This window comes from Taudactylus pleione, unplaced genomic scaffold (assembly GCF_031769625.1).
Source record: "Taudactylus pleione unplaced genomic scaffold, aTauple2 ptg000516l, whole genome shotgun sequence".
In the NCBI taxonomy this organism is placed as follows: Eukaryota; Metazoa; Chordata; class Amphibia; order Anura; family Myobatrachidae; genus Taudactylus; species Taudactylus pleione.
Genome location: NW_028284918.1, coordinates 122,934 through 146,147, shown reverse-complemented (window position 1 = coordinate 146,147; position 23,214 = coordinate 122,934). Strand labels below are relative to the sequence as shown.

Below are 23,214 nucleotides of genomic sequence, written 5' to 3'. Positions count from 1 at the left end.
GTGACTATAACAGCTCACCAGTAATAGCGTTACCAGCGCTCACTGACGCCAAGTCCCTGTCTGTATGACCATACACAGCTTATATAGTGACTAGGTAGCAGCTCACCAGTAATAGCGTTACCAGCGCTCACTGACGCCAAGTCCCTGTCTGTATGACCATACACAGCTTATATAGTGACTATAACAGCTCACCAGTAATAGTGTTACCAGCGCTCACTGACGCCAAGTCCCTGTCTGTATGTCCATACACAGCTTATATAGTGACCAGGTTGCAGCTCACCAGTAATAGCGTTACCAGCACTCACTGACGCCAAGTCCCTGTCTGTATGTCCATACACAGCTTATATAGTGACTAGGTAGCAGCTCACCAGTAATAGTGTTACCAGCGCTCACTGACGCCAAGTCCCTGTCTGTATGACCATACACAGCTTATATAGTGACTATAACAGCTCACCAGTAATAGTGTTACCAGCGCTCACTGACGCCAAGTCCCTGTCTGTATGTCCATACACAGCTTATATAGTGACTAGGTAGCAGCTCACCAGTAATAGTGTTACCAGCGCTCACTGACGCCAAGTCCCTGTCTGTATCTCCATACACAGCTTATATAGTGACTATAACAGCTCACCAGTAATAGCGTTACCAGCGCTCACTGATGCCAAGTCCCTGTCTGTATGACCATACACAGCTTATATAGTGACTATAACAGCTCACCAGTAATAGTGTTACCAGCGCTCACTGACGCCAAGTCCCTGTCTGTATGACCATACACAGCTTATATAGTGACCAGGTTGCAGCTCACCAGTAATAGCGTTACCAGCACTCACTGACGCCAAGTCCCTGTCTGTATGTCCATACACAGCTTATATAGTGACTAGGTAGCAGCTCACCAGTAATAGTGTTACCAGCGCTCACTAACGCCAAGTCCCTGTCTGTATCTCCATACACAGCTTATATAGTGACTATAACAGCTCACCAGTAATAGTGTTACCAGCGCTCACTGACGCCAAGTCCCTGTCTGTATGACCATACACAGCTTATATAGTGACTAGGTAGCAGCTCACCAGTAATAGCGTTACCAGCGCTCACTGATGCCAAGTACCTGTCTGTATGACCATACTCTGCTTATATAGTGACTAGGTAGCAGCTCGCCAGTAATAGCGTTACCAGCGCTCACTGACGCCAAGTCCCTGTCTGTATGACCATACACAGCTTATATAGTGACTATAACAGCTCACCAGTAATAGTGTTACCAGCGCTCACTGACGCCAAGTCCCTGTCTGTATGTCCATACACAGCTTATATAGTGACTAGGTAGCAGCTCACCAGTAATAGTGTTACCAGCGCTCACTGACGCCAAGTCCCTGTCTGTATGACCATACACAGCTTATATAGTGACTATAACAGCTCACCAGTAATAGTGTTACCAGCGCTCACTGACGCCAAGTCCCTGTATGTCCATACACAGCTTATATAGTGACTAGGTAGCAGCTCACCAGTAATAGCGTTACCAGCGCTCACTGACGCCAAGTCCCTGTCTGTATGACCATACACAGCTTATATAGTGACTATAACAGCTCACCAGTAATAGTGTTACCAGCGCTCACTGACGCCAAGTCCCTGTCTGTATGTCCATACACAGCTTATATAGTGACTAGGTAGCAGCTCACCAGTAATAGTGTTACCAGCGCTCACTGACGCCAAGTCCCTGTCTGTATGTCCATACACAGCTTATATAGTGACTAGGTAGCAGCTCACCAGTAATAGTGTTACCAGCGCTCACTGACGCCAAGTCCCTGTCTGTATCTCCATACACAGCTTATATAGTGACTATAACAGCTCACCAGTAATAGTGTTACCAGCGCTCACTGACGCCAAGTCCCTGTCTGTATGTCCATACACAGCTTATATAGTGACTAGGTAGCAGCTCACCAGTAATAGCGTTACCAGCGCTCACTGACGCCAAGTCCCTGTCTGTATGACCATACACAGCTTATATAGTGACTATAACAGCTCACCAGTAATAGCGTTACCAGCGCTCACTGACGCCAAGTCCCTGTCTGTATGTCCATACACAGCTTATATAGTGACTAGGTAGCAGCTCACCAGTAATAGCGTTACCAGCGCTCACTGACGCCAAGTCCCCTGTCTGTATGACCATACACAGCTTATATAGTGACTAGGTAGCAGCTCACCAGTAATAGCGTTACCAGCGCTCACTGACGCCAAGTCCCTGTCTGTATGACCATACACAGCTTATATAGTGACTATAACAGCTCACCAGTAATAGTGTTACCAGCGCTCACTGACGCCAAGTCCCTGTCTGTATGACCATACACAGCTTATATAGTGACTATAACAGCTCACCAGTAATAGCGTTACCAGCGCACACTGACGCCAAGTCCCTGTCTGTATGACCATACTCAGCTTATATAGTGACTATAACAGCTCACCAGTAATAGCGTTACCAGCGCTCACTGACGCCAAGTCCCTGTCTGTATGACCATACACAGGTTATATAGTGACTAGGTAGCAGCTCACCAGTAATAGCGTTACCAGCGCTCACTGACGCCAAGTCCCTGTCTGTATGACCATACACAGCTTATATAGTGACTAGGTAGCAGCTCACCAGTAATAGCGTTACCAGCGCTCACTGACGCCAAGTCCCTGTCTGTATGTCCATACACAGCTTATATAGTGACTAGGTAGCAGCTCACCAGTAATAGCGTTACCAGCGCTCACTGACGCCAAGTCCCTGTCTGTATGACCATACACAGCTTATATAGTGACCAGGTTGCAGCTCACCAGTAATAGCGTTACCAGCGCTCACTGACGCCACGTCCCTGTCTGTATGACCATACACAGCTTATATAGTGACCAGGTTGCAGCTCACCAGTAATAGCGTTACCAGCGCTCACTGACGCCAAGTCCCTGTCTGTATGTCCATACACAGCTTATATAGTGACTAGGTAGCAGCTCACCAGTAATAGCGTTACCAGCGCTCACTGACGCCAAGTCCCTGTCTGTATGACCATACACAGCTTATATAGTGACCAGGTTGCAGCTCACCAGTAATAGCGTTACCAGCGCTCACTGACGCCAAGTCCCTGTCTGTATGTCCATACACAGCTTATATAGTGACTAGGTAGCAGCTCACCAGTAATAGTGTTACCAGCGCTCACTGACGCCAAGTCCCTGTCTGTATGTCCATACACAGCTTATATAGTGACTAGGTAGCAGCTCACCAGTAATAGCGTTACCAGCGCTCACTGACGCCAAGTCCCTGTCTGTATGACCATACACAGCTTATATAGTGACTATAACAGCTCACCAGTAATAGCGTTACCAGCACTCACTGACGCCAAGTCCCTGTCTGTATGTCCATACACAGCTTATATAGTGACTAGGTAGCAGCTCACCAGTAATAGTGTTACCAGCGCTCACTAACGCCAAGTCCCTGTCTGTATCTCCATACACAGCTTATATAGTGACTATAACAGCTCACCAGTAATAGCGTTACCAGCGCTCACTGACGCCAAGTCCCTGTCTGTATGTCCATACACAGCTTATATAGTGACTAGGTAGCAGCTCACCAGTAATAGTGTTACCAGCGCTCACTAACGCCAAGTCCCTGTCTGTATCTCCATACACAGCTTATATAGTGACTATAACAGCTCACCAGTAATAGCGTTACCAGCGCTCACTGACGCCAAGTCCCTGTCTGTATGACCATACACAGCTTATATAGTGACTAGGTAGCAGCTCACCAGTAATAGCGTTACCAGCGCTCACTGATGCCAAGTACCTGTCTGTATGACCATACTCTGCTTATATAGTGACTAGGTAGCAGCTCGCCAGTAATAGCGTTACCAGCGCTCACTGACGCCAAGTCCCTGTCTGTATGACCATACACAGCTTATATAGTGACTAGGTAGCAGCTCACCAGTAATAGCGTTACCAGCGCTCACTGATGCCAAGTACCTGTCTGTATGACCATACTCTGCTTATATAGTGACTAGGTAGCAGCTCGCCAGTAATAGCGTTACCAGCGCTCACTGACGCCAAGTCCCTGTCTGTATGACTATACACAGCTTATATAGTGACTAGGTAGCAGCTCACCAGTAATAGCGTTACCAGCGCTCACTGACGCCAAGTCCCTGTCTGTATGACCATACACAGCTTATATAGTGACTATAACAGCTCACCAGTAATAGCGTTACCAGCGCTCACTGACGCCAAGTCCCTGTGTGTATTACCATACACAGCTTATATAGTGACTATAACAGCTCACCAGTAATAGCGTTACCAGCGCTCACTGACGCCAAGTCCCTGTCTGTATGTCCATACACAGCTTATATAGTGACTAGGTAGCAGCTCACCAGTAATAGTGTTACCAGCGCTCACTGACGCCAAGTCCCTGTCTGTATCTCCATACACAGCTTATATAGTGACTATAACAGCTCACCAGTAATAGTGTTACCAGCGCTCACTGACGCCAAGTCCCTGTCTGTATGTCCATACACAGCTTATATAGTGACTAGGTAGCAGCTCACCAGTAATAGCGTTACCAGCGCTCACTGACGCCAAGTCCCTGTCTGTATGTCCATACACAGCTTATATAGTGACTAGGTAGCAGCTCACCAGTAATAGCGTTACCAGCGCTCACTGACGCCAAGTCCCTGTCTGTATGACCATACACAGCTTATATAGTGACTAGGTAGCAGCTCACCAGTAATAGCGTTACCAGCGCTCACTGACGCCAAGTCCCTGTCTGTATGACCATACACAGCTTATATAGTGACTATAACAGCTCACCAGTAATAGTGTTACCAGCACTCACTGACGCAAAGTCCCTGTCTGTATGTCCATACACAGCTTATATAGTGACTAGGTAGCAGCTCACCAGTAATAGCGTTACCAGCGCTCACTGACGCCAAGTCCCTGTCTGTATGTCCATACACAGCTTATATAGTGACTAGGTAGCAGCTCACCAGTAATAGCGTTACCAGCGCTCACTGACGCCAAGTCCCTGTCTGTATGACCATACACAGCTTATATAGTGACTAGGTAGCAGCTCACCAGTAATAGCGTTACCAGCGCTCACTGACGCCAAGTCCCTGTCTGTATGACCATACACAGGTTATATAGTGACTAGGTAGCAGCTCACCAGTAATAGCGTTACCAGCGCTCACTGACGCCAAGTCCCTGTCTGTATGACCATACACAGGTTATATAGTGACTAGGTAGCAGCTCACCAGTAATAGCGTTACCAGCGCTCACTGACGCCAAGTCCCTGTCTGTATGACCATACACAGCTTATATAGTGACTAGGTAGCACCTCACCAGTAATAGCGTTACCAGCACTCACTGACGCCAAGTCCCTGTCTGTATGTCCATACACAGCTTATATAGTGACTATAACAGCTCACCAGTAATAGCGTTACCAGCGCTCAGTGACGCCAAGTCCCTGTCTGTATGACCATACACAGCTTATATAGTGACTATAACAGCTCACCAGTAATAGCGTTACCAGCACTCACTGACGCCAAGTCCCTGTCTGTATGTCCATACACAGCTTATATAGTGACTAGGTAGCACCTCACCAGTAATAGCGTTACCAGCGCTCACTGACGCCAAGTCCCTGTCTGTATGACCATACACAGCTTATATAGTGACTATAACAGCTCACCAGTAATAGCGTTACCAGCACTCACTGACGCCAAGTCCCTGTCTGTATGTCCATACACAGCTTATATAGTGACTAGGTAGCAGCTCACCAGTAATAGCGTTACCAGCGCTCACTGACGCCAAGTCCCTGTCTGTATGTCCATACACAGCTTATATAGTGACTAGGTAACAGCTCACCAGTAATAGTGTTACCAGCGCTCACTGACGCCAAGTCCCTGTCTGTTTCTACTTCAGGGTCCATAGGGGGTCCACAGGGTTGACCTTGGGGTTATAGCTGGAACAGGATCCATGGGCACCACACAGTTAAGCTTTTAGCTCCCAGGATGCACTTGGGTCCTCCTCTATACCCCGCCCCCGAGCCACAGGCACCTCAGTGTAAGCTGGTGCCCGGCCGGAGTCGGTCACCGCGCAGGCGGGCTGCAGGAGCAGCCCCCAGAAGCTTTTTTATTTTAAGTTAGATTTTATTTATTTTAATCTTTTTACTACAGACGGCAGCGAAGGGCTGTCTGTACAGACGCCCACGCTGCCGCTCTGATCCCCGACTGGCGCCGCGACGCCAGTACTGATCTTGGGATCGCGGCGGGAGGGCAGAGTCCGTACTAGCCGGACTCTGTCTACCTCCCAGGACTGCTGCCGGAGTCGCCGGGGATTCAGGTAAGCCGCGTGTCGCTGGCTAGCGGCGGCGCGCGGAATGCCTTAAATGCAGTCCTTTAGCCTCCGGTCCTGGGGACAGACCGGAGGCTGCTGGCAGTGGCGGCGGGCCCCCCCATAACCCGTGGGACCACTAGACCACCAGGGATAAAGGGGCAAGCGGGAAGCCAGCATCCCTGGGGTTATGGCCAGCCAGGGGAGGAAGCCTTCCCTGTCAGCGGCTCCTCCCCTCAGCTCAGCGCGCCTTTCAGCACGGAGTCTGGCGTCGCTGAGCTGCAGTTACACGGCCACTCCTCCTCTGAGGTCTCCAGCGGGCATTTTCCCAGTGGCAGTGCAGATCTCAGGGAGCACGCGGACCGGTCCCCCTGTGTACCTCTCCCCTGATTAAGGACAGCGTACACAGCACTATAGCCCTCCCAGACACTGAATCTGGGCAGGTTGATTGTAGTGTAAAGGTGCAGTGAGTATATCTTCCTGCATGGTATGTGACTTTTGCTAGTGCTGCCTGTCTGTGCTTATTTTCTACTTACTGTCAGCTTATACCTATCCCTTTACTTCTCCTACAAGCCCTACAGGTGTGTGGGGGAGGGGCGTTTCTACTGACCTCACTTATATAGATCACGTATTTGTGAGGTCCGTCACATACAGTTGTGTGCTACTCAGTGCCATATTGTGGGCTGTTGTTCAGCACACCGGTGAGTGCGTTTTACTTCTACCCTGGTGCCAGATATATAATATATTCTGTCATGTCAGACGAGGAGGTTGAGCGCTCAGTGGCTCCGGTGTTGGCCTCCTGCGGACGCTGTTCTGCAGGAGTAGATAGGGAGGATTTGTCACAGGATGGCCTGTGTAGTCGATGCCAGGTGGCTCCTGGCCCATCCAGACCTTCTCTGGCGCAGGAACCACCGTGGGCGATGTTTTCTCAAGTGCTGGTGTCTATTGCGGACCGTCTGTCGGTCCCGACTGCTCTCCCTACTAGGGCGGTGCCCCAGCCGACCATCCCCCATTCCCCGGGTGTCCCGCAGTTATTGCGGAGTCCTCCTGGGTCTCAATCAGTAGGTCCCTATGCGGGGTTGCCTATGTATATACAGGCTTCCCCTGTGCCGCAGCAGCCTGTGGTACCTTTTCAGGCCCCTATGGCGACTCCTCCACCATGGGTGGATGTGCTCTCCAACTCCGTGCAAAATTTGGCGGCCGCTTCCTCGGCTTTTCAGTCAATGTTGCAGACTGACATGCCTTCTAGGATTTCAAAACGCCCACTCATGACACGGGCTGCTCAGGTATCGGACTCAGAGGGTTCCTCAGATGATGGGGAGGTCCCTGATGACACTGACTCGGACGCCTCGGTCCAGGAAATGGATACCAAGTCGTCCATTAATGTGCGAGCACTGGTTAGGGCGGTGCGAGCTATTCTTCTTATAGAGGATGAGGCACCGGTTCCTAAGTCGAAGTTTCCTAGTTTCAAAAAAACAAAACAAAACTAAGGTGGCTTCTGCGGTGTTTCCCCTGTCGGATCAGTTGACGGATCATATGGCGGTAGCTTGGCAGGCGCCCAGTAAGAGATTCCTTCCTCAGAAGCGGTTGGCTTCTAATTACCCCTTCCCTGAGGCACATTGTAAAAAATGGGAAACTCCACCGGCGGTGGATTCCCATGTCACCCGTTTAACTCGGGGCGCCACCTTACCATTACCGTCGATATCCTCGCTGAAGGATCCCACGGACAGGAAAGTTGAGACTTGCTTAAAGTCTATTTACTCCCTCTCCGGGGCGGTGGCCCAACCGTCCATGGCCATCTCCTGGGTGGCCAAGGCCATTGAGGGGTGGGCCAATGCATTGGAAGATACCTTCCCAGACGACGCTCCGGATGTCCAGCGGGCGTTGTTGGGACAAATGAGGGACGCTGCTTCTTACATTGGTGAAGCTTCTTTAGATGCTAGTCTGCTGACCTCGCGGGTATCGGCTGCAGCGGTGTCTGGCCGCCGATCCTTGTGGTTGAGGTCCTGGAGAGCGGACTCTGATTCAAAGAAGGGTCTGGAGGCCTTACCTTTCAATGGGGAATTACTATTTGGTCCGGATTTGGACAAAATAGTGGACACCCTGGCTAAATCCAAGTCGGCCTTCCTCCCTTCGGCGGCACTGCCTGCTAAGGTTCGGAGTTCGGCTTTTCGTTCTTTTCGGGTTCAGGGTAAGGCGAAAGGTCAGTCCTTCCCGAGACAGTCTGCGAGTAAGACTGCCTCTAAACCCAAGAAGCAAGCCTGGAGTGCTCGGCGCCCTTCTTCCAAGCAGGAAGATAAACCTGCGGCCTGATGGGACGGGCCTCCCTCTGGGGGACCTCAGAGTGGGACAGGTTCAGGAGGCTATAGAGTCCTTGCTGAAAGCAGGGGTCATTGTTCCCGTTCCTCTATCACAACGAGGGACGGGGTTTTATTCGTCTCTGTTTCTGGTGCAGAAACCCAATGGTTCTCATCGCCCTATCCTCAACTTGCAGTCTCTGAACAAATTCCTCAGAGTTCCCAAGTTCAGGATGGAAACGTTACGTTCCATCATTCTGGCGATGGAACCGGGGGATTACATGGTGTCCCTGGACATCCAGGACGCCTACCTCCATGTTCCGATAGCATTTTCACACCAGCGGTATCTGAGGTTCGCTATCCTTCAACACCACTATCAGTTCCGGGCGCTACCCTTTGGTCTCTCCACGGCACCAAGGGTGTTCACGAAGATTATGGCGGTCATGGCCGCACATCTTCGGAACCAGAATGTACGGCTGCTGCCGTATCTGGACGACCTCCTGTTGCTGGCGAGCTCCCCGGAGGTACTGCTTCAACATCTCCACCTGACGATCGCTTGCCTGCAAGCACACGGGTGGTTGATAAATTGGAAAAAGTCCTCCCTGATTCCATCACAGCGGATGGTTCATTTGGGAGCCCTGCTGGATTCGCGTCAGCAAAGGATCTTCCTGACTCCGGAGAAGGTCGCCTCCCTACAGCTGCGGATACGCAGTTGCCTGAGCCGTTGCCGTCTGTCGGTCCATTCGGCTATGAGAGTTCTGGGGTCCATGGTGTCGACATTCGACATGGTGGAATTTGCCCAGTTCCATTCCCGGCCCCTGCAGGGGCTGATTCTATCAGAATGGAACGGGTTACCTCACCGGATCCGCTCTCAGGTGCTGGTGTTGTCTCCGGACGTTCGGCAATCTTTGGCTTGGTGGCTTCAGACAGCTCATCTGGTCGAGGGGCGCCCATTTTGGATCCCGGACTGGGTCCTGCTCACGACGGATGCCAGTCTCCGGGGTTGGGGGGCAGTGACCGGCTCTTTGTCGCTTCAGGGTCGTTGGTCAGCGGAAGAAGCACTTCTCCCCATCAACATCCTGGAACTGCGGGCAGTATACAGGGCCCTGCAGTCGTCCGGCCCCGCTCTTCACGGAAGGGCGGTACAGGTGCAGTCCGACAACGCCACCACGGTGGCGTATATCAACCACCAAGGCGGAACTCGCAGTCAGGCAGCGATGTCGGAGGTGTCTCGTATCCTGACTTGGGCGGAGGGTCACATTCCGGCGATCTCGGCGGTCTTCATCCCCGGAGTCCTCAATTGGGAGGCGGACTTCCTCAGCCATCACGACGTGCATCCCGGGGAATGGTCGCTTCACCCAGAGGTGTTTCAGCTACTCGTGGACAGGTGGGGACTGCCGGAGCTGGACTTGATGGCCTCCCGTCACAATCACAAGTTGCCCGTTTACGGGTCAAGGACAGGAGACGCAGGCGCAAGTCTGGTGGACGCGCTGTCGGTGAAATGGACGTTTCACCTGGCGTATCTGTTTCCTCCGCTATCCCTGCTTCCTCGGGCTCTGCGGAAATTCAAGCAGGACGGCGGCATGCTCGTGCTGGTAGCTCCGGCGTGGCCCAGACGTCCTTGGTACTCCGATCTCAGGAGCCTCTCCATCGACGCTCCGTACCTTCTTCCTCAGCGTCGGGACCTGTTGTCTCAGGGGCCCTGCCTTTACCCGGATCTGGGTCGGCTGTCTTTGACGGCGTGGCTCTTGAGACAGCCGTCTTGAGGTCTCGGGGCTTCTCCAGTTCGGTTATTGGTACCATGCTCAGGGCACGCAAGCCTGCTTCAGCACGGATTTATCACAGAGTGTGGCACACTTACTTTCAGTGGTGTGAGTCCAGACATTATGGTCCTCAGGTGTTCAGAGTTTCCAGGATCTTGGAATTTCTTCAGTCAGGATTGGATCTCGGCTTACGCCTTGCATCTCTGAAGGTTCATGTGTCCGCCTTGTCCGTGTGGTTTCAACGGCGGATTGCAATACTACCAGACGTTCACACCTTTTTCCAGGGTGTTCTCAGGATCCAGCCTCCCTTTGTGCCTCCTGTGGCTCCTTGGGACTTGGCGGTGGTGCTGCGGGTCCTGCAGGGTCCTCCGTTTGAGCCTCTTGAGGCGGTGGAGCTCAAGTGGCTGACATTTAAGACGGTTTTTCTCCTGGCAATTGCTTCGGCCAGGAGGGTGTCTGAATTGGGGGCGCTTTCCTGTCGCCCTCCTTTCCTGATTTTTCACCAGGACAGAGCGGTACTCCGCACTCGTCCTGAGTTTTTGCCCAAAGTGGTCTCGAAGTTCCACATTAATCAGGAACTTGTTGTGCCAGCTTTTCAGTCCCCTGATCTTTCAGCTGGTGAGACTTCCTTAGATGTGGTCCGGGCGCTTAGAATTTATGTAGACCGGACGGCTTCGGTTAGGAGGTCTGATTCCTTGTTTATCCTCTTTGATTTTCACAAGAGGGGTTGGCCTGCCAACAAACAAACGTTAGCCCGTTGGCTTCGTTCCGTTATTTGTGAGGCTTATGCACAAGAGGGTTTACCTGTGCCAGCCTCTGTTAAGGCTCATTCCACTCGTTCTGTGGGTCCCTCTTGGGCTGCTAGAAGTGGCGCTTCTGCTGTTCAACTGTGTAAGGCGGCCACTTGGTCTTCTATTCAAACGTTTTTGAGGTTCTATGCGTTTGACACCTTCGCCTCTCAGGATGCTTCCTTTGGGCGCCGGGTGCTCCTTTCAGCACAGGAGCGTCCCCGCCCTTAGTTGAACTGCTTTGGGACATCCCCAAGGTCAACCCTGTGGACCCCTTATGGACCCTGAAGTAGAAAACAGGAGATATGGTAAGAACTTACCTTTGTTATCTCTGTTTCTACGAAGTCCATAGGGTCCACAGGGCGCCCGCCCTGACGCACCTGGCTTCAAATGGGCTGTGTGGCTGGTCACCAGTTTTCCGTCTCCTATTGCTGTGAGTATGGTTTCTTGTGTGTTCCAGTCTTCCTTCTCTCTGTTCCATATTCTCCTCCGGCCTAGGCTGCTTACCAACTGAGGTGCCTGTGGCTCGGGGGCGGGGTATAGAGGAGGACCCAAGTGCATCCTGGGAGCTAAAAGCTTAACTGTGTGGTGCCCATGGATCCTGTTCCAGCTATAACCCCAAGGTCAACCCTGTGGACCCTATGGACTTCGTAGAAACAGAGATAACAAATGTAAGTTCTTACCATATCTCCTGTTATCTCCATACACAGCTTATATAGTGACTATAACAGCTCACCAGTAATAGTGTTACCAGCGCTCACTGACGCCAAGTCCCTGTCTGTATGTCCATACACAGCTTATATAGTGACTAGGTAGCAGCTCACCAGTAATAGCGTTACCAGCGCTCACTGACGCCAAGTCCCTGTCTGTATGTCCATACACAGCTTATATAGTGACTAGGTAGCAGCTCACCAGTAATAGCGTTACCAGCGCTCACTGACGCCAAGTCCCCGTCTGTATGTCCATACACAGCTTATATAGTGACTAGGTAGCAGCTCACCAGTAATAGCGTTACCAGCGCTCACTGACGCCAAGTCCCTGTCTGTATGTCCATACACAGCTTATATAGTGACTAGGTAGCAGCTCACCAGTAATAGCGTTACCAGCGCTCACTGACGCCAAGTCCCTGTCTGTATGTCCATACACAGCTTATATAGTGACTAGGTAGCAGCTCACCAGTAATAGCGTTACCAGCGCTCACTGACGCCAAGTCCCCGTCTGTATGTCCATACACAGCTTATATAGTGACCAGGTTGCAGCTCACCAGTAATAGCGTTACCAGCGCTCACTGACGCCAAGTCCCTGTCTGTATGACCATACTCAGCTTATATAGTGACTAGGTAGCACCTCACCAGTAATAGCGTTACCAGCGCTCACTGACGCCAAGTCCCTGTCTGTATGTCCATACACAGCTTATATAGTGACTAGGTAGCACCTCACCAGTAATAGCGTTACCAGCGCTCACTGACGCCAAGTCCCCGTCTGTATGACCATACACAGCTTATATAGTGACTATAACAGCTCACCAGTAATAGCGTTACCAGCGCTCACTGACGCCAAGTCCCCGTCTGTATGTCCATACACAGCTTATATAGTGACCAGGTTGCAGCTCACCAGTAATAGCGTTACCAGCGCTCACTGACGCCAAGTCCCTGTCTGTATGACCATACACAGCTTATATAGTGACTAGGTAGCAGCTCACCAGTAATAGTGTTACCAGCGCTCACTGACGCCAAGTCCCTGTCTGTATGTCCATACACAGCTTATATAGTGACCAGGTTGCAGCTCACCAGTAATAGCGTTACCAGCGCTCACTGACGCCAAGTCCCTGTCTGTATGACCATACACAGCTTATATAGTGACTAGGTAGCAGCTCACCAGTAATAGTGTTACCAGCGCTCACTGACGCCAAGTCCCTGTCTGTATGACCATACACAGCTTATATAGTGACTAGGTAGCAGCTCACCAGTAATAGTGTTACCAGCGCTCACTGACGCCAAGTCCCTGTCTGTATGACCATACACAGCTTATATAGTGACTAGGTAGCAGCTCACCAGTAATAGCGTTACCAGCGCTCACTGACGCCAAGTCCCTTTCTATTCCAGTCACTGGAGTTACCGATGCTGAAGGTCGCAGCCACAGAAATGGTGTCCGGCGTATCGGGGGAGTCTGAGCAGAAGCTGAGGGAACTCTTTGACCAAGCCGTGGTGAGACCTTCACTGTACCACTCTATGCAGACGTGTACTGTTACCCCGTGTTCTACGCTGACGTGTACTGTTACCCCGTGTTCTACGCTGACGTGTACTGTTACCCCGTGTTCTACGCTGACGTGTACTGTTACCCCGTGTTCTACGCTGACGTGTACTGTTACCCCGTGTTCTACGCTGACGTGTACTGTTACCCCGTGTTCTACGCTGACGTGTACTGTTACCCATATGCTGACATATATGTACTGTGCTACCCCATGTTATATGTTGACTAGTACTGTTATTATGTGTTATACACTGACGTACTGTTACCCCTTGTTATATGTTGACATGTACTATTATGCCGTGTTATGCATTGAGCAAGCCATGGTGAGGCCCTCACTGTACTACGCTCTTTCCTGCCTGGGGTGTAGCTCTCTGCTCTGGTGCTTCTAGCACACTTAGCTGGTGCAACAAACTGCTGATACTAAGCAGTTTGTGTGCTAGAAGCACCAGAGCAGAGAGTGACACACCAGGCATTATAGAGTAACTGCACAGGCTGTGACAGGTGCAGGGTGCTAGAATGTACACTATGTACTGTGCTCCCCCCGTGTTATGCGCTGACATGTACGGTGTTACCCCATGTTATGCGCTAACATGTACGTTGCCCCCCGTGTTAGGCGCTGACGTGCACTGTTGCCCACCCGTGCTAGGCGCTGACGTGACCTGTTGCCCCCCCTCCCGGGTTAGGCGCTGACGTGCACTGTTGCCCCCCCCCGGTTAGGCGCTGACGTGACCTGTTGCCCCCCCCCCCCCCCCGGGTTAGGCTCTGACGTGCACTGTTGCCCCCCCTCAGGTTAGGCGCTAACGATACACCCAAAAAATGTCTGCCTCTGATGTGTGTAGGAGGGACTGGCACAACACAGCAGTAATCCTATTTATACTGTGCTGCCAATGTTGTGCCTGAGCGCGCCGGGATCTGACCCACCGAGTGCAGGATCTCATTGCCGCAGTCAGTGTTACCGGCCTCTATTGCGGCTCCTTTACAGAGCAGCCCCCATTAGGAGAGAGAAATGACCAACTGTTCCCGTATGATGACATATTCCTCGTGTTCCAGGGCAGTGCCCCCTGCATCCTCTTCATCGATGAGATCGATGCCATTACCCCAAAGCGAGAAGTGGCTTCCAAGGACATGGAGCGCAGGATTGTGGCCCAATTGCTGACCTGCATGGATGGTTAGTAATGGTCTCCATTTCCTTTATAAACCAGTTGGTCATTGCGCTGCCACACGAATACAGTGCATCCGGAAAGTATTCACAGCGCTTCACCTCTTCCACATTTTGTTATGTTACAGCCTTATTCCAAAATGGAATAAATTCATTTTTGTCCTCAAAATTCTACACACAATAACCCATAATGTAAAAAATTTTTTTTGAGTTTTTGCAAATTTAATAAAAAGAAAACACTAAGAAATCACATGTACATAAGTATTCACAGCCTTTGCCAAGAAGCTCAAAATTGAGCTCAGGTGCATCCTGTTTCCACTGATCATCCTTGAGATGTTCTTACAGCTTAATTGGAGTCCACCTGTGGTAAATTCAGTTGATTGGACATGATTTTAAAAGGCATACACCTGTCTGTATAAGGTCCCAGACTTGACAGTGCATGTCAGAGCACAAACCAAGCATAAAGTCCAAGGAATTGTCTGTAGACCTCCGAGACAGGATTGTCTCGAGGCATAAATCTGGGGAAGGGCACAGAAAATATCTGCTGCTTTGAAGGTCCCAATGAGCACAGTGGCCTCCATCATCCGTAAACAGAAGGAGTTCGGAAACCACCAGGACTATTCCTAGAGTTGGCCGGCCGTCTAAACCGAGCGATCGGGGGAGAAGGGCCCTAGTCAGGGAGGTGACCAAGAACCCGATGGTCACTTTGTCAGAGCTACAGCATTCCTCTGTGGAGAGAGAAGAACCTTCCAGAAGGACAAACATCTCTGCAGCAATCCACCAATCAGGCCTGTATGGTAGAGTGGCCAGACGGAAGCCACTCCTTAGTAAAAAGTACATGGCAGCCCGTCTGGAGTTTGCCAAAATGCACCTGAAGGACCATGAGAGACAAAGATTGAACTCTTTGGCGTGAATGCCAGGCGTTAAGTTTGGAGGAAACCAGGCACCGCTCATCACCAGGCCAAGACCATCCCTACAGTGAAGCATGGTGGTGGCAGCATCATTTTCAGCGGCAGGAACTGGGAGACTAGTCAGGATAGAGGGAAAGATGAATGCCGCAATGTACAGAGACATCCTGGATGAAAACCTGCTCCAGAGCGCTCTTGACCTCAGACTGGGGCGACGGTTCATCTTTCAGCAGGACAACGACCCTAAGCACACAGCCAAGATATGAAAGGAGTGGCTTCAGGACAACTCTGTGAGTGTCCTTGAGTGGCCCAGCCAGAGCCCAGACTTGAATCCGATTGAACATCTCTGGAGAGATCTGAAAATGGCTGTGCACCGACGCTTCCCATCCAACCTGATGGAGCTTGAGAGGTGCTGCAAAGAGGAATGGGTGAAACTGGCCAAAGACAGGTGTGCCAGGCTTGTGGCATCATATTCAAAAAGACTTGAGGCTGTAATTGCTGCCAAAGGTGCATCAACTAAAGTATTGAGCAAAGGCTGTGAATACTTATGTACATGTGATTTCTTAGATGTTTTTCAATTTTTTTTTTTAATTAAATTTGCAAAAATCTCGAAAAAACCTTTTTACACGTTGTCATTATGGGGTGTTGTGTGTAGAATTTTGAGGACAAAAATGAATTTATTCCATTTTGGAATAAGGCTGTAACATAACAAAATAATGTGGAAAAAGTGAAGCGCTGTGAATACTTTCTGGATGCACTGTATGTGACCGTTTCACAAACTCCTGGACTCGTGTAGTAACAGCAGCTGTGATAACGATTGCATGGCCTAATATTGTCTCTCACGTGGTTCTAAGTGTAAAGGGATGAGGGGGGCTACAGTGGGTGCTGCTCGGGGCGGCTGATGTGACCCATTTACTTACTAGTACTTTATATTAAAAATAAACAGAGCTGGTCATTTCCATAGTGGAGTTATATTGGAATACTTGGCATACTGTACTCAATGGATCTGGAGGCTCTTTCCAGTTGTCAATGTCAAATTCTGTTTCAGTGTTTAAATCTGTATTGTAGTCCTTTAATGTGTACATAATATAAACTTGTACAACACTGATAAATAGTGTTTTTTGTTTTTTTAATTAAAATGGAAAACTCTATTCCACTCACTTAAATAAAAATGACAGCTCGCCATCCGCACGGTCTGACAGGCAAATAGAGTGTAGATACTGAGTTTAATACACAGGCGTTCCGGCTCCCCGAGGCCTAAGGAAGACCATAAATGGTATGGGCCCCAATGGAGAACTTTTGCACGGTATAATTCTGATTTTAGTAACTTTCCATAGCTGAGGCCAGCCTCTCCTCCTATACGGCCTGTTAGAAAGAAATCATTTTCCTGATTATCCGGGAAAAACGACCATCTTTGCTTTTTCTCCCACCAGACTTGAACAATCTGTCCATCACCGCACAGGTTCTCGTCATCGGGGCCACAAACCGCCCCGATTCGCTGGACCCTGCACTGAGACGCGCTGGGAGGTTTGACCGGGAGATCTGCCTCGGGATCCCAGACGAGGGAGCCAGACAAAGGTAATACCGATTTAACGCGCCATTTAAATCAATTTGTGTCCTCCTCTTGTCCTATGGAGTGAGAACTGTGCAGGTACCGCCCTCCTTGTCTTAAGAGCTTAGGACGTAACCTCTATTCTTAATACAATGACCTAAATCTAAACAATGCTGCTTTTAAGTTACATAAATCTTACGTAAACCTTGTCAGGCGTCCGGCCCAGCACTCTGAACTTGCCCTTCGGACTCCTGAGCGGAGGTGACTCCGGCTGAGCTGTCTGATTACTGCACGGGCTGTTACTGCTTGTATTTGCACTCCGGTGGAGACTGGTCTGCTCAATGGCAAACCTGCTTTCAGAAAACCAGTGAGAAGAAATAAGATAGACTTGTACAATGTACTTTGACAAAGGCAAATACAGTCAGGTGCATAAATATTGGGACATTGACAGAATTTTCAGATTTTGGCCTCTATTCACCACCACAATGGCTTTGAAATGAACCAAACAAGATGTGCTTTACCTGCAGACTTTCAGATTTAATGTGAGGGTAATTACATCCAAATCAGGTGAACGGTGTAGGAATTACAACGGTTTCTATATGTGCCTCCCACTTTTTAAGGGGCCAAAAATAATGGGACAAACTAAAAAATCCTAAATCTAACTTTCACTTTTTAATACTTTGTTGCAAATCCTTTGCAGGCAATTACAGCCTGAAGTCTGGAACGCATAGACATCATCAGACGCTGGGTTTCATCCCTGGTGATGCTCTGCCAGGCCTCTACTGCAAATGTCTTCAGTTCCTGCTTGTTCTTGGGGCATTTTCCCTTCAGTTTTGTCTTCATCAAGTGAAATGCATGCTCAATCGGATTCAGGTCAGGGGATTGACTTGGCCATTGCATAACATTCCACTTTTTAGCCTTAAAAAACTCTTTGGTTGCTTTTGCAGTATGCTTCGGGTCATTGTCCACCTGCACTGTGAAGCGCTGTCCAATGAGTTCTGAAGCATTTGACTGAATATGAGCATATAATATTGCCCGAAACACTTCAGAATTCATTCTGCTGCTTTTGTCAGCAGTCACATCATTAATAAATACAAGGGAACCAGTTCCATTGGCAGCCATACATGCCCACGCCATGACACTACCACCACCATGCTTCACTGATGAGGTGGTATGTTTTAGATCATGAGCAGTTCCTTTCCTTCTCCATACTCTTCTCTTCCTATCACTCTGGTACAAGTTGATTTGTCTCATCTGTCCATAGGATGTTGTTCCAGAACTGTAATGGCTTTTTTAGATGTTGTTTGGCAAACTCTAATCTGGTCTTCCTGTTTTTGTGGCTCACCAATGGTTTACATCTTGTGGTGAACCCTCTATATTCACTCTTGTGAAGTCTTCTCTTGATTGTTGACTTTGACACATATACACCTACCTCCTGGAGAGTGTTCTTGATTTGGCCAACAGTTGTGAAGGGGTTTTTCTTCACCAGGGAAATAATTCTTCTGTCATCCACCACAGTTGTTTTCCGTGGTCTTCCGGGTCTTTTGGTGTTGCTGAGCTCTCCGGTGCATTGTTTCTTTTTAAGAATGTTCCAAACAGTTGATTTGGCCACACCTAATGTTTTTGCTATCTCTCTGATGGGTTTGCTTTGATTTTTCAGCCTAATGATGGCTTGCTTCACTGATAGTGACAGCTCTTTGGATCTCATGTTGAGAGTCGACAGCAACTGATTCCAAATGCAAATGTCACACCTAGAATCAACTCCAGACCTTTTACCTGCTTAATTGATAATGAAATAACGAGGGAATAGCCCACACCTGTCCATGAAATAGCTTTTGAGTTGATAGTCCCATTACTTTTGGCCCCTTAAAAAGTGGGAGGCACATATAGAAACCGTTATAATTCCTACACCGTTCACCCGATTTGGATGTAATTACCCTCAAATTAAATCTGAAAGTCTGCAGTTAAAGCACATCTTGTTTGTTTCATTACAAAGCCATTGTGGTGGTGAATAGAGGCCAAAATATGAAAATTCTGTCAATGTCACAATATTTATGCACCTGACTGTATGTGATCTTGAAATAGTCCTTGGGCCACAACTCTCTCCGGGGTATTGTATAATGTTTTGCCCAATTGGATATTTTCCTCTCCTACAGCACCTTTTTAGCTATCGGGGCCCCCTGAGATCAGACCGGCAGACTGAAGCACTGCACCTAGTCAGTGGAGGTCATTCACGAAGGGCAAAACAGCCGCCCTGCAGCGCCAATACAGGTTTGGCCTCGGTGTGCGCCTCTGTTTGCACAAATACGCCAAGATTTCCGCCGTGGCGTCCAGGCTTGCTCAGGCCGTGTATGGCCAGGAGGATGTAGGAGGTGTGCAGGTGTTCCTACTAGGGTCTGGAAGCGGAGGGTCTGTGCACCTCATTTTACAGAACTGAGACTTTATGACTATTTGGTGCCCCAACCCCAACTCACCCACTTATACTCTCCTCCCCGTCCCTCCTAAACACCCATTATCTATAAAGTAAATAATATTAATTTCCTTTGTTCCCTTCATTGATCTTCGCTGTAGACCCAGAAAATCCTTTTTGGATTAAAACCTGTTTATAGCGATGACCTGGCGCCTGTCCTGTCACTTCTGTGATTGTATTATTACCATATTGCTGTAACATTTCTTGTGCTCTGTGTAACTGTTATGTCTCCATACTTGTATAATACTCTAATTATTATTATTATTATTGTTTATTTATATGGCGCCACAAGTGTTCCACAGCACCTTACAAAGTACATAACCAAAAAAGTGACTTACAATACAATACACAACAGCAACCAAGTGTTAGGTGCCCTAGTGGTGAGTAAAGGGGCCCATCCATTAGCAGATCTTTCTGAAAGACAAAAGATTTATCCCTTGAAAATTCCTGGGGCTGCTGTGAGAGATGATATCGGTCATGTACATGACAGATTTGTTTGAACGACGAACGATATTGCATGACATCATTCTGGGAGTGGAGTTTTTTTTATATTTCTATTCATTTTCATTAAAAAAAATCGTTAGTCGTTTACCGCGACAGATATTTCTGATATCTGTCAGCGATAAACGATAATTGACCAACATGTTGGAGAGACAAAAGACCCAATTTGTCGGCCGCGCGTTTTTATCGGTTCAGCCCTATCCGTTAGCAGATAACGATATAAATCGTTCATTGTTCATATTTATCTGCTAGTGGATAGGCCCCCTAAGAAGTAGATGAAAATAAAGTAAGGAGAAGCACAAGAGGGTAGAGGGCCCTGCTCGCAAGAGCTTACATTCTCAAGGGGAGGGACAGGCATGATACAGATGGGGAAGACATCTGTGATAACTAAAGTTAAATACATAGCGGAGACTTGCCCAGGTCGCAGAATGCAGGGGTACTCCTTACAAGAAAAATAAAACTTAACAAGTATAAAGTCTACATTGTAGTCGCTTTAATGTCCGTTGCCTGCGGCACAGATTGTGCATACTGCGGTAAAATCTGTATTGAAACCTGCTTTTTTTTGCGTATAAACCCTATTGGACAAACACGTGTCTGTCTCCGGGTGGCTGAAGGGGAAGATGCCTTACTTGGAGTTCTTTAATGGATGTATATTTTTCATTTGTTTTGCTTTCTCCTCCTAATAGAGAGAGAGAGAGAGAGAGATATATATATATATATATATATATATATATATATATATATATCATGCAATATTATTTTCCACAGCTAGGGGGCAGCACTTGAGTGGAGCAGAGCTAATCTAAGTTCTGCATAAGGAAAAAAATCTATTGGCCACTTAAACTTTGCAGGTCAGGCTGTAAGAGGAAAAACTTGTTACTGATAGCTATGACTTTCCGATAAGAAATTTACCAAGGTGATTCCGTACTTCAAGGCCAAGCATCAGACCTCGGGGAAAGACATCTCATTGATTCATTGGCTTTTTTTTTTCTTTCTCAATGTAATCCCTCACAGGATCCTGCAGACTTTGTGCCGCAAATTAAAACTCCCAGAATCCTTCGATTTCAAACATCTGGCTCATCTGACGCCGGGGTATGTTGGCGCGGATCTTATGGCGCTTTGCCGGGAGGCAGCAATGTGCGCAGTCAATAGAGCGCTGATCCTGCTGCGGGAGCAGAGGCCCGTGGAGGCTGGTATAGAGGATCCGGCCTCTCTTCCAGGAGATGTAACACCCCAGTTACTAGTCCAGGATCTGCGACCAAGTCAGGTACACAATAGCGTTTCCACAGGTCTCATTTTGCTGTTTTGCGTTGTAGACGGTTAGATCGCAGCCACTGAATTTTACTTAAGATAGATGTCAAAACATTTTCTGATTGAATAGCTTATAAATAATAAATTATACACTAATTACTAGAGCCTCTAAATTTCACGTAATCTCACAGCGTAGAGAAGAAAATGTGGCTCCACCTCCATAAAATATGAAGTCCCTGAAACTTTAAATGGACTTTAATTTATTGACTTGTACAAACCTTCCTGTGTTTTACTATATTTTTTTCAACTTTATCTTAATTTTATGCCTCTCAGCCAAGTATTCATATCATAAGTTTGAGTTGCTTTATTTTTGATACAAGGTCCGGTTCTCCCTTGTAGTATGAGCAGTTTTTTTTCCAGGGAAATGACCCTGGTTTAATCCTGTTGCCATAGGGTAGTAATGCCATCTGCATAATGATATAGAAACACTATTGAAAAGCATAGATAGAAGTTGGTAAGATGACGCAAATCTAAAGCTTTAGGCTTATTACATATTTTCCCTTCTGCTCATCCAGTTTGTGCTGTAGTTGGAAAAATTAACTACCCCCAGCGACGGGTAATAAATAATATATATATATATAATATATATATATATATATATATATTATCCTGTCCGGTCTCTGCCCATTGGCTAATGAGGATGTGTCCTCCGTTTCTAGGATGAGCTGCAGCAGCTCCTGAGGCTCCTGAAGGACCAGACTCCCTTCCCAGAGGAGCACCTGCGTGGTATGCGCATCGAGATGGCTGATTTTCTGAGCGCCCTGCCGGCCGTGCAGCCCTCCGCCAAGCGAGAAGGCTTCGCTACCGTGCCAGACGTGACGTGGGCGGACATAGGCGCACTGGATGAAATTCGGGAGGAGCTTACCATGGCTATACTGGTGAGTACTTGGGTCAGCCACATATTTATAGGATTGTCGATGCGTATGCATCGCAGTGCGTGAACCAGACATGCGATCGCAGCGGCTACGCCGAGTGATTGACAGGAAGTGTCGTTTGTGGGTGTTAACTGGAGGGGGGGGGTAAGAATGCACGTTTAAGCAGCACCATGCTGAATCAGGCTCTGTGTGTCCTAACCTACTGGCCCCACTAATAGACCGCATGTTAGCACGTAACGCAGTGTGCGGTCAAATCTGTCAAATTTGGATATATAGGGCAGCAATCGATTGTATTATCGCTCCCGATCTCCTGTCTAAAGTGACAGGAGATTGCGGGCCGATATTCAATTGATTTTGATTATCGTGCCCAAAGAGGCCTGGTATAGCTGCGTAAAACTGCTAAACTAAACCCGACCAAAGTGCTGGGCACGATCACAAAAAGTGCCTTTTGGGCGCCCAAACGGATCACTTTTTGCGCATTTCAGTTCGCCACCCCCAGGGGGTGTATGTGTATATATATATGTGTGTATATATATATATGTATATATGTATGTGTGTGTGTGTGTATATATATATATATATATATATATATATATATATATATATATATATATATATATATATATATTTATTAAATTCAAAGAACCAGCACATATATATATGAGTTGAAGTCCCAGTAGCACTCTTAGATGTGGCAGCGAAGGAGTGCACAGTACATAAGATAATGGTAGACAGTAAATTCAAAGAACCAGCACATCCAATTAGTAAATGCAAAAAAAGTCTGTATTAATAAAAATACACAATGGCAGCAAAGAGCGGCAGCATGAATCATATCAGTCACTGGTAGAGTCCAACAAGGGTGAAGCATGACATCATAGTAGTATACTTAACAAAACCAGGGTGTCAGTATGCATCTCACCGGACCCTAAGACAGTAAATCTAATCTCGACAGCTGTTTCGGCGCTGCATGCGCCTTTATCAAGAGCAGAAAAGACTAAGGCACA

The 23,214-nt window shown here is 48.3% G+C and overlaps 1 protein-coding gene across 1 annotated transcript in view; it reads left to right on the top strand.

Moving 5' to 3' along the window:
- NVL (nuclear VCP like) overlaps window positions 1-23,214 on the top strand; it is a 135,794-nt gene that overhangs the window by 61,017 nt on the left and 51,563 nt on the right. The window contains exons 10-14 of the mRNA XM_088450344.1: window positions 13,287-13,388; window positions 14,485-14,602; window positions 16,935-17,079; window positions 21,039-21,291; window positions 21,995-22,213. Coding sequence (XP_088306470.1) covers window positions 13,287-13,388; window positions 14,485-14,602; window positions 16,935-17,079; window positions 21,039-21,291; window positions 21,995-22,213 — 837 coding nt within the window. The remainder of the gene's footprint in view (window positions 1-13,286; window positions 13,389-14,484; window positions 14,603-16,934; window positions 17,080-21,038; window positions 21,292-21,994; window positions 22,214-23,214) is intronic.